The sequence below is a fragment of the Danio aesculapii genome, chromosome 19 (genome assembly GCF_903798145.1).
Source record: "Danio aesculapii chromosome 19, fDanAes4.1, whole genome shotgun sequence".
NCBI classification, from domain to species: domain Eukaryota; kingdom Metazoa; phylum Chordata; class Actinopteri; order Cypriniformes; family Danionidae; genus Danio; species Danio aesculapii.
In genome coordinates, this window is record NC_079453.1 from 46,580,591 (window position 1) to 46,595,159 (window position 14,569).

The 14,569-nt window shown below is 38.7% G+C and overlaps 1 protein-coding gene across 1 annotated transcript in view; it reads right to left on the reverse strand.

The window, feature by feature from the left end:
• Nucleotides 1–14,569, reverse strand: part of csmd3b (CUB and Sushi multiple domains 3b) — a 1,051,207-nt gene that overhangs the window by 28,767 nt on the left and 1,007,871 nt on the right. Inside the window, exon 64 of the mRNA XM_056479206.1 lies at nt 1,060–1,239. Within this exon, the coding sequence (XP_056335181.1) occupies nt 1,060–1,239 (180 nt within the window). The remainder of the gene's footprint in view (nt 1–1,059; nt 1,240–14,569) is intronic.

Here is a 14,569-nt window from a genome sequence, read left to right on the forward strand (position 1 = left end):
AAAGCACCAAAATGGAGACGTCCGCATATCAAGGTCATTCTGCTTTTACTGAATGTTTTAGTTTTGTTACCAAAACCAAAATACAGAGAGCCACTCGCATCTATCAGCCGCAAAGAAACATTAAAAACGTTCAGAACATCAAGCGATGTCTTTGGTGGAGACAAGCAGACATTGTCACTGTTTGCAATGGGTCAGTCTCGCTTGTCACTAAGGTAGGCGATACACAGACATACTGCACACACATGATTGAACATTATGAAAACTGAAGCTTGTTGTACAGTTGGCGGTTCTCTTCTGTTATTTGGTATGATTGCATCCACATCAAAAGTGAACCAGACCAGAGTTCGAACAAATCATACCCCAGACCACCTCTTACACCTCAGACTCGGGTACAGTTCAAGGCTGTGCACCCGAGTTCAGAAGACACGTTCACACTAGCTAAACGTACCGTACTTTGACGTCAAACGAACCCTGCTGCGGATCAAAAATGCTAGTGTGAAAGCACCCTAAGAGCAATTTATAATACAGAATTTGTCTGTGAGTGTCTGTGGGCTTCTCTATGACAACACTTTGTGCTGGTCACCGATCAGGCTGGTCATGCAATTCTTTTATGCAATTCTAGTTCTTCATTTGTTCATGTATAGGTTGACGCAGCTGTTATAAGCTATTGTAGAGCCAAATCCCTGCGAACTCTGTTTACGTAAGCGAAATCCCAGCATACATTAATTATGTAAACCAAATCCCCATTTTATTAGGTTACGCCAAAGATAAACGATTCCGTCTATGTTGTTCTGTGTGATGATTGACGAAAAGATTTAAGCAGATTTCAAATCAAAAACAAAATCTTTACGGGGTTGGTTTGATTGCATTTTTAAGACCTCTGAAACGAGTATTTAAGACATTTTAAGACTAATTAAGGCCTTATTTTTATACGGACACCCTGTTTACACATTTTCACATGGTGATTTTTTCCCTAGGCACCTATGGTTGCTTCAGGTGTGCAAAGTTTGAGTTGATCGACTGAATGTTTATTAAAGCACAATAAGAAGCGTTCGATACCTCGACACACAGGCATTTTCCCAGTCCACGTCCCGTCAGACCTGCAGACGCGGTGCTCAGAGCCTCCAGACAGAAAAAAGCCACTCTGACAGCTGTAGATGAGCGTATAACCGTAGGAAGGTAGATCCATTCCCACAACGTCCACATGAGGAGGACTCTCCGGCTGTTTACAACTGTGGGCTGCAAACACAAGAAAGGAAGAGGAACAGAAGAGATTATTTACTTACATTTTTACATTTAATAGATGCTTTTAGCCAAAACTTCTAACAGGTGATGATAAATAGAGCACTTCAAATCATCAGAGAGCAGAAGTATTTAAATACTATGACAAGTCTAAGTTACTAAGGAAGAAAATGTCAACTAATTTCGCTTTATGATGATAGATTGGAGGAATTAATGTCTTAATGATTCTTAGCACGGTGGCTCAGTGGTTAGAACTGTCACCTCACAGCAAGTAGGTTGCTGGTTCGAGTCCCAGCTGGGCCAGTTGGCATTTCTTTGTGGAGTTTGCATGCTCTCCACGTGTTGGCGTGGGTTTTCCTCCGGGTGCTCCGGTTTCCCCACAGTCCAAACACAAGAGCTACAGGTGAATTGGGTAAACAAAATTGGCTGTAGTGTATGAATGTGTGTGTGAACGCGAGTGTGTATGGGTGTTTCTCAGTACTGGGTTGTGGCTGGAAGGTCTTCCGCTGTGTAAAACATATGCTGTAATTGTTGGCGGTTCATTACGCTGTGGAAACCTCTGATAATCAGGGCCAAAGCCGAAGGAAAATGATGGATTGAATGAATGATTCTTTATATTTGACACTGTATCTCTCTGTCTAATAAGCATCAATAAAAACAAAGTAAAACTAAATTACTAAATTATACAAGCGTTTTATTTATTTGATTTAATTATTAAAATATACTTTTTTTTTTTAATTTTGAAGAGAAGAGGGAGTGTGTCAATAGGTGGTTTGTCAAGCCCACTCACCTGTGTGGAGCACACTCAGCATTGCACATTGTTTTCAATGAGTATGAGGTACATAAAAGGTGTCTGGTAGATATGAAGAGGAAAAGACTGTGTCACTTACAGGTGGTTTGTAAAGCCAACTCACTTGCATGACCAATACCAATTGCAAGATGTTATCAGAAACATGGAGAGATTATGAAAGAAACAAAATCGGTTACCTGATTAACAGTAAATTTCCTTAATTTAGATTAGATTAGATTCAACTTTATTGTCATTACACATGTACAAGTACAAGGCAACGAAATGCAGTTTTCGGTCTAACCAGCAGTGCAATAGCAACAAGTGCAGGATACAGGTAAAAGTTATAAAGTGCAGTTATAGAAAAACTATGGTAATATTTACAGATGGATGTACTATGAACATTATATACAGGTTGTATTAGCTATGAACAGAGATTTACAATAAATGAATATATGTACAGGTTTCAAGAGTTCACACTTAGCTGATGACTGATTATAAGCAAGTTTGGCATGTTGTCCCAGGAGAGAGCACTGAGCTCAAAAGGTCCTTGAGCCCTGGGCTCCCTCCCGTTTGCAGGGCGAGAGGAGAGCTTTGAGCTCAGGTAGATCTCGACAACTTCCTTTTTTGATAAGAGCTGATGACTAAAATGATTGCTATGAAGAGATATGCTGCTGGATGAGAGTTTGACTGTAGAGCTAAATTTAGATTGATCAATTGACCCTTCGCTAAGCCACACCCAAAAACCGCCACCCACCAATCGTGGCTTAGCAACTGTCAAGCTCTGTCAAGCTTTCGTGCGAGGCAAACAGGCCAAAGCGTTGTGCATATGGATTGTGCAAATCTGACACCCGGTATCCTAAAAGTTTGGACTGGATGGTGGAATTTTTTCCCTTTTCAAAACCAAAAAACCAAGGAGAGAACATGCAGCATGGATCAAGCTCTGTGAGGGGCGATAAAGGAGCGGAGTTAAGTTGGTTTTGTTTTGATATTCCTGACACATTTAGTGATAGACCGACGGCTATATCTCACACACCTCTTACTCTAAACAGATCTAATGTGAGTTTCCTACAAAAATACAAAGCAGGTTCTGTTTCACAGCTGTCTTTCTTTTTTCGCTCGATATTATGAGCACTGCTCCGTTAAGCCTTCGCCATAGTAAATTAGTCATACTAATAGCGAATAGCTCATAATGAGTTATTGATCCGGAAAATACGAATCTGCAAATCTGTTGCTAACTTTACTGAACTTCATATTTCCATCTGTTTCAAGCTACGAATATTTGAAATTACAAATCAACAAAACAAAGCAGAGATGTGATCACAAACTGAGCACTTGTGATCAATATACTTTACCAGCAGCTGTTTTTCAGTCATTTATAAAGAGTACACAAACATACTGACAGTAATAGGTAACTTACTGTACATTGTTATGGGTCAATGATGCTAATATTTAGTACAAGTCCATCAATTTCCCCTTTCTGGCTGCTCTTTCTATGAATGAACTATGTAGAAGCACTGTCCATGCGTGTTTCCTCGTCGGTTAGTAACGCTATATAACATTGCACGACATTAGTCTATCAGGCTTTTTGGCTAAAAATAGAGATATCACGGTTTAATTTGTTATTATTAGATTATTTTTAAATGTCACCTCTCCTGCTGCGCATGATCTGAGCTGTTGAATGGTCAGCGTATGAGGCGGCTAGGCTAAGCTAGCTTCAATTTTGATTAAATTATTCACTAATCGGTTGCCTATTATATCGTGAATATACCCCTGTAATGCATACAGCAGTTTTTTTGTCTGGCTTTCTCAGATATATCACCTGTTCGTCAAAAATGTTATATCCCTGGCAATATCCCTGGTTATATCCCTGGCAATGTCTGACACCGGCGCATACACATTGTAAAAGCCGTGCCAGGCACGAAAGCTTGACAGGCGTAGCAACAGTAACTAAGGAGGGCGGGGCTTAGCGAAGGGTCGATTAACTTGTAGTGCATGTTTTTTGGAATGAGGGAGGAAACCGGAGAACCTGGGGGAAACCCACGTGAGCACGGGAAGCACATGCTAACTTCGCACAGAAACGACAGCCGGCCTGTTAAAGGACTAGAACCGGTGACGTTCTTGCTGTGAGGCAACAGTGATTACCACTGGGGCACTGTGCCGCCCTATGAAGGGAAAGGTGGAGGAGTCGAAGATGACTGTAGTGAGAAAACCTAGCTCTTTATAGTGGGTTAGGAATCGTCTGATTGGTGGATCATACATAGTTAATGCAGAATCAGCTGTGTTCAATCATAATCACGTGATCCTCTCGAAAAATAAGCTTCACTTATACGGTGAATAAGAGTAGACATTTTTTCTTGACATTACTATGGCTCTATTTAGATTTTTTTCCCAACATAGGCTCATTAGGAATATGTACCCAGGGCTTCATATTGAAGAACCACAAAATATGTGTCTCCAATGAGTCTGGGTTATTTTGTCCCATCAGTTATGTGAATTAGAGTTTTATCTAAGATCTAATTTAAATAAATAATATTTATTGCATAACTTTAATTTTACGGTCATTACCATGAAGGCGTTTAGCATTTGTGTGAATAACTATGAGCATCTTCTATATATTAGTATAGTATATATTAGTATATTGTTTCTCTGCTAGTGGGAAAGTTGTTCAAGATGAGCTTTGGTTCATCATTTGACTTTCTCATTACAATATATTTATGGTTATATTTTTATCTGTGTAACAAATGAATGATGTGATGATGTGTAATATTCAGTTATCATATAATCAGTGGTGGAAAGAGTACTGAAAAATACCATTACCTGCCTAAAAATGTAGCGCAAGTAGAGTAAAAGTGTCTGTTGTTAATATTACTCAAAGTATGAGTAAAATGTAGCCCTTTTAAAAGTACTCAAGAGTAGGGAGTAGTGAGTATTACGCTGTAAAAAAATGATGCATAATTTGTGGATGTGTGTAAACGTAACATTCTGTAGTGCATTTAGTTATTGCCCAGCAGGCACACAACAGCATAAGACGTTATTATTAGGTTAGATTTAGGTTGTGACGTCACCAAAATTCAACGTCTAGTCAGCATCTAAGGACAATGTTATTTTGATGTCCAATAATGATGTCAAATGAGGTTGATATTTGTTCGATTTTAGGCTGTTAGAAAGTAACCAATATCCAACGTCGGCCCAACATCTAAAATCAACATCATATTGATGTCAAATACTGACATTTATTCATCAGGTATGGCAACCAAAATCGAACGTCTGAAAATTGTCAATAGTGGTATCGTCCACACAATGTCAAGCTGTTCCATCATTAGACGTTGATATTTAGTTGATTTTAGGTTGGACATTGACGTTGAGTTCTGACGTCAACTCGATTTTCATTTCCAAACAAAATGCAACGTCCCCATGACCATGGGGTTCAACGTCAATCTGACGTCATGTTGACATCTTGTGGCTGCTGGGTGTTTAAGGCCATGTTGGTCATCATACAGTAAACATCCGTCATCTTGTCATCAGTGACATGCATCTAAACAGTCTCTGGGTCAATGTGTGTAAAGTCTTTGGACATCTTTTGGACAGTTTTAATGCTTCCAAACAGTTTGCTGCAATTATAAATCGCCTATGTCTTGAGGTAGTTCATTATAATTTGATTTACCTTCCATGTGTGATTTGATTGGACTCAAAGGACTGATTTTCCTAATCCCCATAGACAAGAAAAAACTAAGTAGTGACTGCAGGTTAAAGAAAAGTAGTGGAGTAAAAGTACCGATACAGCACTAAAAATGTACTCAAGGGAAAGTAAAAGTACACATTTATAAAACTACTCAGTAAATTACAATCCCTGAGGAAAAACTACTCAATTACAGTCATTTGAGTATAATTAGTTACTTTACACCACTGCATATAATCAGACTTCAACCTTCAGAGGGCCAAATCGAAACCAAGTTTGAACTTTTAAGACAACGTGGCATGTTTCTTTAGTATGGATCCCGGCTCTGGCTTTGACACCGCCATGTTCGTGTGCCCTACAGAAGCTGAGTGTGGCAGACGTTGATGCGGGCTGGCAGACGGCACTTAAAGCATGCGCACCTTTACCTGTCACCCCGCAGATCAAACGCAAACCTCAGCTCACTCAATCATTCCTACTGCTCCACCACATCTTTGATCAAAAGGAGCCTGGTTTGAGGTTCTGGCTCTGTGCACTGGACACACTTCTTTTATCCCAGACTTTGATAAGGGTTTCCATCCATGATCAATAGTATATCCAAAGAAAAGAGAGGACGGTAATCAGGCATAGAAACTACTATGGTTTCTAGATACACTTATGCAGAATATAGGATTATTGCAATCATGACATAAAAGAAAACGGACTTTAAACGTTCTTATTTGAACTGCAACTAGTTATGTGATTAAAAACACATTAAATTATATGACTTTGTCAATATTTATTGTTTCCTTGCTTGAATGAATCTACTAAATACATAAATGTGTCAAGTAAAATGATAAATGAAACTGATTATCTGAGTAGTTTACAAGAAAATATATAATATATGATTATAATTCTGCTTAATTCAGGGTGTTGCTCCTTTGTATTGTGTGATTTTTTCTCATTTTCTGGAGTGGAAATAATTTAGTTGCAAAAGTAGTCTTCATATTTTGTTTAATTTATAATTATTTAATGAATTATCAAACTTTTAGTGCTATATTTTCACTTGAAAAATCTACCTTTTGTCATGTATTTGTTGCAAAACTTGCATTTTATAAAAGAATCTGCAAAATGGATATTTGTAAGTCTATAAATGCTAAAATATAACTTTAATTAAAAGTTAAATTATTTAATTAGGACAGTAAAGTCTGACTTTGCGTAGACAAAAAGTCTTGTCACTGAACAGAAATAATGTCCTGTATAGAATATAAAGTCTAAGTACAGTGGAAACAGAATGAATATTGTGTCTGACTCCCATGATCTTGGAGGACTGCATCCATACATCTCTGCAATTAATCAAATCCCTTATTAATGAAGTCATCTGGAATGGCAAAGCAAGCGTTTTTGCAGGACTCCCAGAGTTTGGATTCATCTTCAATGCCTCCTCCATCTTACCACAGACATGCTCAATAATGTTTATTTCTGGTGACTGGGCTGGCCAATCCTGGAGCATCTTGACCTTCGTTGCTTTCAGGAGCTTTGATGTAGAGGCTGAAGTATGAGAAGGAGCGCTATCCTGCTGAAGAATTTGCCCTCTCCTGTGGTTTGTAATGTAATGGGCAGCACAAATGTCTTGATACCTCAGGCTGTTGATGTTACCATCCACTCTGCAGACCTCTCGCACACCCCCATACTGAATGTAACCCCAAACCATGATTTTTTCCTTTACCAAACTTGATTGATTTCTATCAGAATCTTGGGTCCATGTGGGCTCCAGTAGGTCTTCTGCAGTATTTGTGATGATTGGGATGCAGTTCAACAGATGTTTCATCAGAAAAATCCACCTTCTGCCACTTTTCCAAGTTATTATTTGTTGCTCTTACAACTGGGATCGATGATAAGACTTTTGTCAGGTAGTATAGATATTTATAATTGTTCACGCCTAATATAACAGTTATACCTACTCACTTCACTTTAAATTAACATGTATTTTTACATCATACATCAAAAATGACTCTATTTTTTTCTTATGCTGGAAGGCAATAAATGAACGATATTAAAATACACTCCACTTGAAGTAAATAAAACAAAATTCTCAGGACAGAGCAATCCACAAGAAAAAAAAAAAAAGCATTATTTCTTTGAAGATGAATCTAGCGGAGCGCTAATGGAAAGGACAGCCAGCCATTATCCAATTCTGTGTAAAATAAAAGAGTGGAATGAGAAAGATGATTTAGCACTCAGCCTGACTCCATGAGTAGCCAACTGCTCTGTGTAAACAAAATTACAGTACGTAATTACAGAATGATCTCCATTATTCTTGGGGGAAAAATGCTGTGATTAGGTGCGAGCGTACAAAAGCTGTTTTTTCACAGCTTTACAATTAAACGTGTGTGTGTGGGGAAAGCATCTTGTGTCTTCCCAGCTATCTCATCGTTTCATTTTCTAATGTTTGCAAAACAATGACAGAACTTTAGGGCAGTGGCACGATACGAAATGTAATTAGCTTTTGAAATGCTTCAACTGAATGGCAATCTGTCTAGTGAAATTGGAGGCCAGCTGTTTTGTCCTTCTTCAGTCTACGCAAATGATGTCGATTTTGCAGATTCTGTTGATAAACGTGCTTGATCTATAGTCTATAGCAGGGATGGGCAAACTCGATCCTGGAGGGCCGGTGTCCTGCATAGTTTTGCTTTAACCCTAATCAAAAACACCTCCCTGTAGCTTTCTAGCGATCTTGGAGACACTGATTAGTGTGTTCAGGTGTGTTTGATTAGTGTTGGAGCAAAACTCTGCAAGGACACCGGCCCTCGAGGATCAAGTTTGTCCATCCCTGGTCTATAGACTGATTTCATGCGGCCGCCATTTTTAAAAGCGAAATCGAGGCTGCGGTGGGAAGAAACCTGGAAGTATCGTTGGGAGTTACATAGGAACGTTGTGTACTTGGCTGTATATCTTATCAGCGAAAAGAAAGTGACACAAATCTACCATTTCACCACCTTCCGAGTGACCCGAAGGTCCGTTCTGAATGAATGGTGAAAATAAAAGGGATATCAGAGCTCGTTTTCAGCTAAGGGAAATGGCACTAGTTAGCTAACGTTTTCCCAAACACACGTTTTAGATGCTATTTATCAAACTCGAGTTAATATATTGATTCTTTCACTATATTAGACTTGTCATGATACTGAATTAAAAGAAAAACCATCCACTTCCTGCTAACATTTAAGGCACTGTTGATGGCTTTCTTAAAACAGCGCTGATTTGTCATTGTGTTCACGTGCTCAACAGAAATGTCTGTGATTGGCTGAGAAGGTCATCAGTTCACCCTCTGCTGTTTACAGAGCACAAACACAGACGAGCGATCTGATTGATGACTGATCTTCATGGCTGCTTCGTGCTCCAGTGTCTGTGTATCTGTGTTTTCACTGGGTGAAGAGTGGTAAACTGATGAGCACTGGTGAATACGATGGTAAATCAGCGCTGTTTTAAGAAAGCCATCAACAGTGCCTCAAATGTTAGCGGGAAGTGGACGGTTTTAAAACTTCACCCTATTGAAAAAAACAGCTTAAACCAGCCTAGGCTGGTTGGCTGGTTTTAGCTAGTTGACCAGGCTGGTTTTAGAGGGGTTTTGAATTAATTCTTTTTCATTTGTAAAGATATTTGCGTATTGCTGTACATCCTATGTGTATTAAGCAATGTGTAAGCGAGGTGGATAACTAATGTGCATAACTAATAGTGCTCTGCGCTGGACAATAGACCGGCTTTGATCTGGTCTATTGAACCGTCTATTCAAGTTCCTCAAAATAGCAACGCACCAGCAATGCGCCTCAACACGCCTCCTTTTTTAGACCAGAACGCCTATGGGCGCACATATGTGCGCAAATGCATTTGCTATTTAAACAGCGTGGTGCAAAACGTCAAAACGACTCTTACGCCAAGCTGCAACTAGCAAACAACAATTGCATTGCGCCGGGTGTATGATAGGGCCCTACATCTTTAAATTGACACTTTTTCTGTATTTTCTGATTCATCTTTTTTTTCTCAATTATTTATGCTTTTGAATTGCATCATGGGACCTTGCTCTTTCCTTCAAAAGCTTTTGGTGTTGAAAAGTTTGAAAATTTGACTTTTATTGACATTTTTAATAGTTGAAAGTGATATATCGTCATGGCAGCACAGTGGCTCAGTGGCGCCTCACAGCAAGAAGGTCGCTGGATCAGTTGATGTTTCTGTGTGGAGTTTGCATGTTCTCCCTGTGTTGGCGTGGGTTTTCCTCTGGGTGCTCCGGTTTCCCCCACAGTCCAAACACACTTGCTATAGGTGAATTGGGTAAACTAAATTGGCCGTAGTGTATGAGTGTTTGTGTGTGAATGAAGGTCTATGGGTGTTTCCCAGTACTGGGTTGCAGCTGGATAGACATCCGCTGTGTAAAACATATGCTGAAATAGTTGGTGGTTCATTCTGCTGTGGTGATACCTGAAATAGAGACTAAGCCGAAGGAAAATGAATGAATAATATATTGTCTGGGTTGGTAATACCTGGAAATCTGGTAATAAGCTACATTTTCTGCTGTCTCACAGACGTATTTCTCTATATATTATTTCTTAAACAATATTTAGTCTCAAACAACTAAAATATCAATAAAATACAAATCGTTAAACTGTAGAGTTTAATTTTTCGAGATAAAACTCCCATAATGCAATTCATAGCCATAAATAAACTGAAAAAACCTGTGACAAAATACCAAAACTTATAATTAACAGGTATTTTTTTCCAATGTATGTTTGTGACCAAAACTTGACATTCAAAATCCTAAAAAAAAATTGCGTCCATTGTTTTTACAGTCAGGAAGATCAAACGCACTAAGAAAAAGACGCCCATCTTGCCGATACTGTAACCGAGGAAGCATTTTATTTTTAGCAAAGTAATTAAAATCGATTATTCAGGGAGTAATTCTGCTCTAACCCCGCAAAGAGCACAGACAGACCTTCATCACTGAGAGATCGGTGATTTGTCAATTGATGAAGTGAAGCAGGGGAGTGTGGGACAGATAGAGTATCACAACTCGCATATATATCACCCCACATAATTCATACGCGATTCAACTCAAGTGGCCATTGTGTAAGAAACATTAATCTTCCTCTTTCAAAGAGCCTGAGTCATTTTCTAAGTGATTCTCTCTTAGTATGGTTCAAAATGCACATCAAATGAGCCTCAGAGAGCATTAGATTGGTCAGATTATTCTACTTGGTTTGTTTCACATTGTTAGTTCAAGCATTGAGTAGAGCTACTCATAGCTTCTTCACAGAAAATGAAGAGATTTCTGGATTACTATGTGGAGAATTGACTTTAATGACAATCATAGTGCCACTGATTTCCATTTGATGGTTGTGAAATCTAAATATGAAAACGGAAAGCACATTTACATACCAGCAGTACTCAATCAACTGAACTAATGCTATAAAAACAAACTGCGTTCAGTCAGATCTACTAAAAAGTTTTGGTGATTCTAAACGATAGGCGTTTTATGTTTGGTTATAGAAGCTACACTGCAGAAGACGGTGTTCATAAATAGTTTCTAGAGCACTTCAGCCATGTTTTTTTTTTCTGCTGATGTTAAAACGAGTGCAGAAATAAACGAGTCCTGCTCCTTTAGAATTTGCAGCGGCATGATGGATGTTGTGAAATTAATAATCATAATGCCTCATGAATATGATTGTGCTGTAGCTTCTTTTGGAGTTACTTTAATTAGCGGAGCGAAAACGGATAAAATAAGTAACCATATGGCGTCTCAAATGCAAAGTCATAAATCTTAATGTCTAGTTTGGAGAACAACTGGAGTTTATTCAAGTTTAATTGGACACCGGCTCATGGAAATCATGGCTGATTGTCCATAAGGAAACCAAGAGTCAGGTTTCGGAGAGCAAGAATAGTTCAATTTGGTTTTGGACATGAGGGATGAATATATCGTCACGACTAAAAAATTGAGGCCAACAAGTCAAACATTATATTTTTATGTTCTTGGTCTTGAAATGTTCTTGGAAGCATGTTAACAGATTTAATAGTTTATTAAAAAATCCACTAAGCAACATTTGAAAAACACTTTTGACCCTAGTGTCAGGACTCATCTCATAATACACATGCTGCAAGGAGATATCAAAAACCGATGCCAACCTGAGTTCACCAAGTAGGACATGTTCCTGAATTAATAATAATAATAATAATAATAATAATAATAATAATTCCTTACATTTATATTGCATTTTCTGGGCACTCAAAGCGCTTTACACATAGGGGGGAATCTCTTCATCCATAAATTTAACATCTATGTCGAGCCTGGAACAATATTTCAATCAGCCAACCATAAATAAAGGAATATGTTAACTGTTTATGTTAAAGGGTACATAGGTTACCTTTTTTCATATTTAATATAAGTCTTTTGTGTCTCCAGAATGTGTCTGTAAAGTTTCAGCTCAAATCACTCATCAGATTATTTATTATAGCTGTTTGAAGTGTCTATATTATAGCTGGAAAAAAGGTTTTGCTGTTTTTTTGTACTGGCCCTTTAAGGCTAGTCCTCCCTGCCCACCGTTCCCACGTGCCTGTCAGCAAACGCCGCCCTCAGCTGCCTCAGGAAGCAGATCTCACATAACGTGTGTGAGAAATACTACAGTAAGAACTTTAACAATCAGTATTGGATGCATTTTTTTGTGGATTTGCAACAATGAGTCACACACAATGTCATTGTAAAGTTCACGCACACACACAGCAAGGACACAAATACATAGCGCACACACATACATACACACACACACACACACAAACACAAACGTAGCGCAGACATACACACACACACATAGCTCAGACACGCAGACACACACACACACTTAGCTCAGACACGCAGACACACACACACACAGCTCAGACACGAAGACACACACACAGAGAGAGAGAGAGAGAGAGAGAGAGAGAGAGAGAGAGCATTAAGCTTTGCACTCGTCTGTGACATGATACTGGTAATCTCCACTGCTGTATGGATATCTCTTATGTTAATGTACAAAATAAACCTGATTTAACATCCACAAACCGCGATTGAAGCGTCTTCCTTTATAATTGTTCTGACACGCGGCTGTGCTGATTATGTGAATCTGAAGTGAATCTGCTGTACTTCATTACACACATGCTCTGTTTTAAAACATTTTAAACTTATAAAACTCACTCTTGATCACATTTGATGATGATTGATGATCCTAGCGAACTGAACACACCTTTTATTCCCGACTGCTTTGAGCTCGTCCTGTCTTGATTCTATGATTATACACGTGACTACCAGACATGTTAATACGCGCAGCTGTCAATCAATATTGGTGGGCGGGGGGACCGCTCTCCTACGTAAAGTTGCTGTCAATCTGAAAACCGCTCCAATTGGTCCACCGTTTTTATGTTGTTAAATTTGAAAAAAAAAGGACTGGGTGTGTATATTTCACCCCAATATGACAGTTTATACACTATACTTACACACATTTCTGTCCAAACAGCTTGCAAAGTAGATATTTCACCATAGGTGCCCTTTAAGTTTAGGCTTACGGTTAGGTTTATGCACTTCTACATGATTGTTATCCAACTATTATTCCCCTCTGATTTTTCTTCTGAATAATTTACAGTTATGGTTGGGTTTAGATTACATTTTACATATTACATTATATTCACAATATTTACATATCTACATAATATTACATATTGCATGATGTTCCAGGATCAACATAGACGTTATGTAGATGTCGCAACGTACTTGGCAAAATCATGACGTGCCAGTCATGGTTTTATTGGTTTAGTGATGTGTGAAATAAAGCTGGTTCAAAACAAAAGAACTAACAGCTTCACAAAATAATTCATTGTTTCGAATCGTTCAAAACGAACACCTGGTGGTCAAAACCATGTAAATGCAACAAAAGCTCCATGCAGTATTCATTCATTAATTTTCCTTTGGCAGATTTATCAGGGATTGACACAGGGGAATGAACCGCCAACTATTTCGACATATGTTTGACGCAGCGGATGCCCTTCCAACCAAAACTCAGTACTGAGAAACACCAATACACTCTCGCATTCACACACACTCATCCACTATGGTCAATTTAGTTCCTCCAATTCCCCTATAGCGCATGTGTTTGGACTGTGGGGGAAACCTGAGAACCCGGAGGAAACCCACGCCAACACGGGGAGAACATGCAAACTCCACACAGAAATGCCAACTGGCCCAGCCGGGACTCAAACCAGCGACCTTCTTGCTGTGAGGCCACAGTGCTAACCACTGAGCCACCGTGCCGCCTCTCCATGCAATAAAATAGTTTTTTTTTCAAACATATTGTGATAATTCATTTGAAAATAGAGCCTTTAGATGCACTCATATCTCCAATATAATGACATATTAACTGCATTAATAAATTGTGGCTTTTACACGTTTTCCATTATTATATATTGCTTGTTCAATGCTGTGCTCTGCTAAACAGTCCAAAAACAGACTATTAAGTATTATTATTTTGTTTCAGGGTTTTCACCTTTAATTGATAGGACAGTAGAGAGTATTGACAGGAAAGCATGGGGAGCAGAGAGAGGGGAAGGATCAGCATAGGACCACGAGGTGGGAATTGAACTCGGGTCACCGTGAGCACCAGAGTGCATGTGTCAATGCACTAACCATTACACCACTGGCGCCGACAATATTAATTATTATTATTCCTTTTAATTTTACAAATGTCTCATTAAAATGTCTACAAACTAATAAGACTAATCTGAGATCAGGTAAAAACTATGGAACCTGTTTAGTGATCAGTACTGAGCTATGACTTGAGTGTTTGATTGGAAGCTTCATGAAGCAG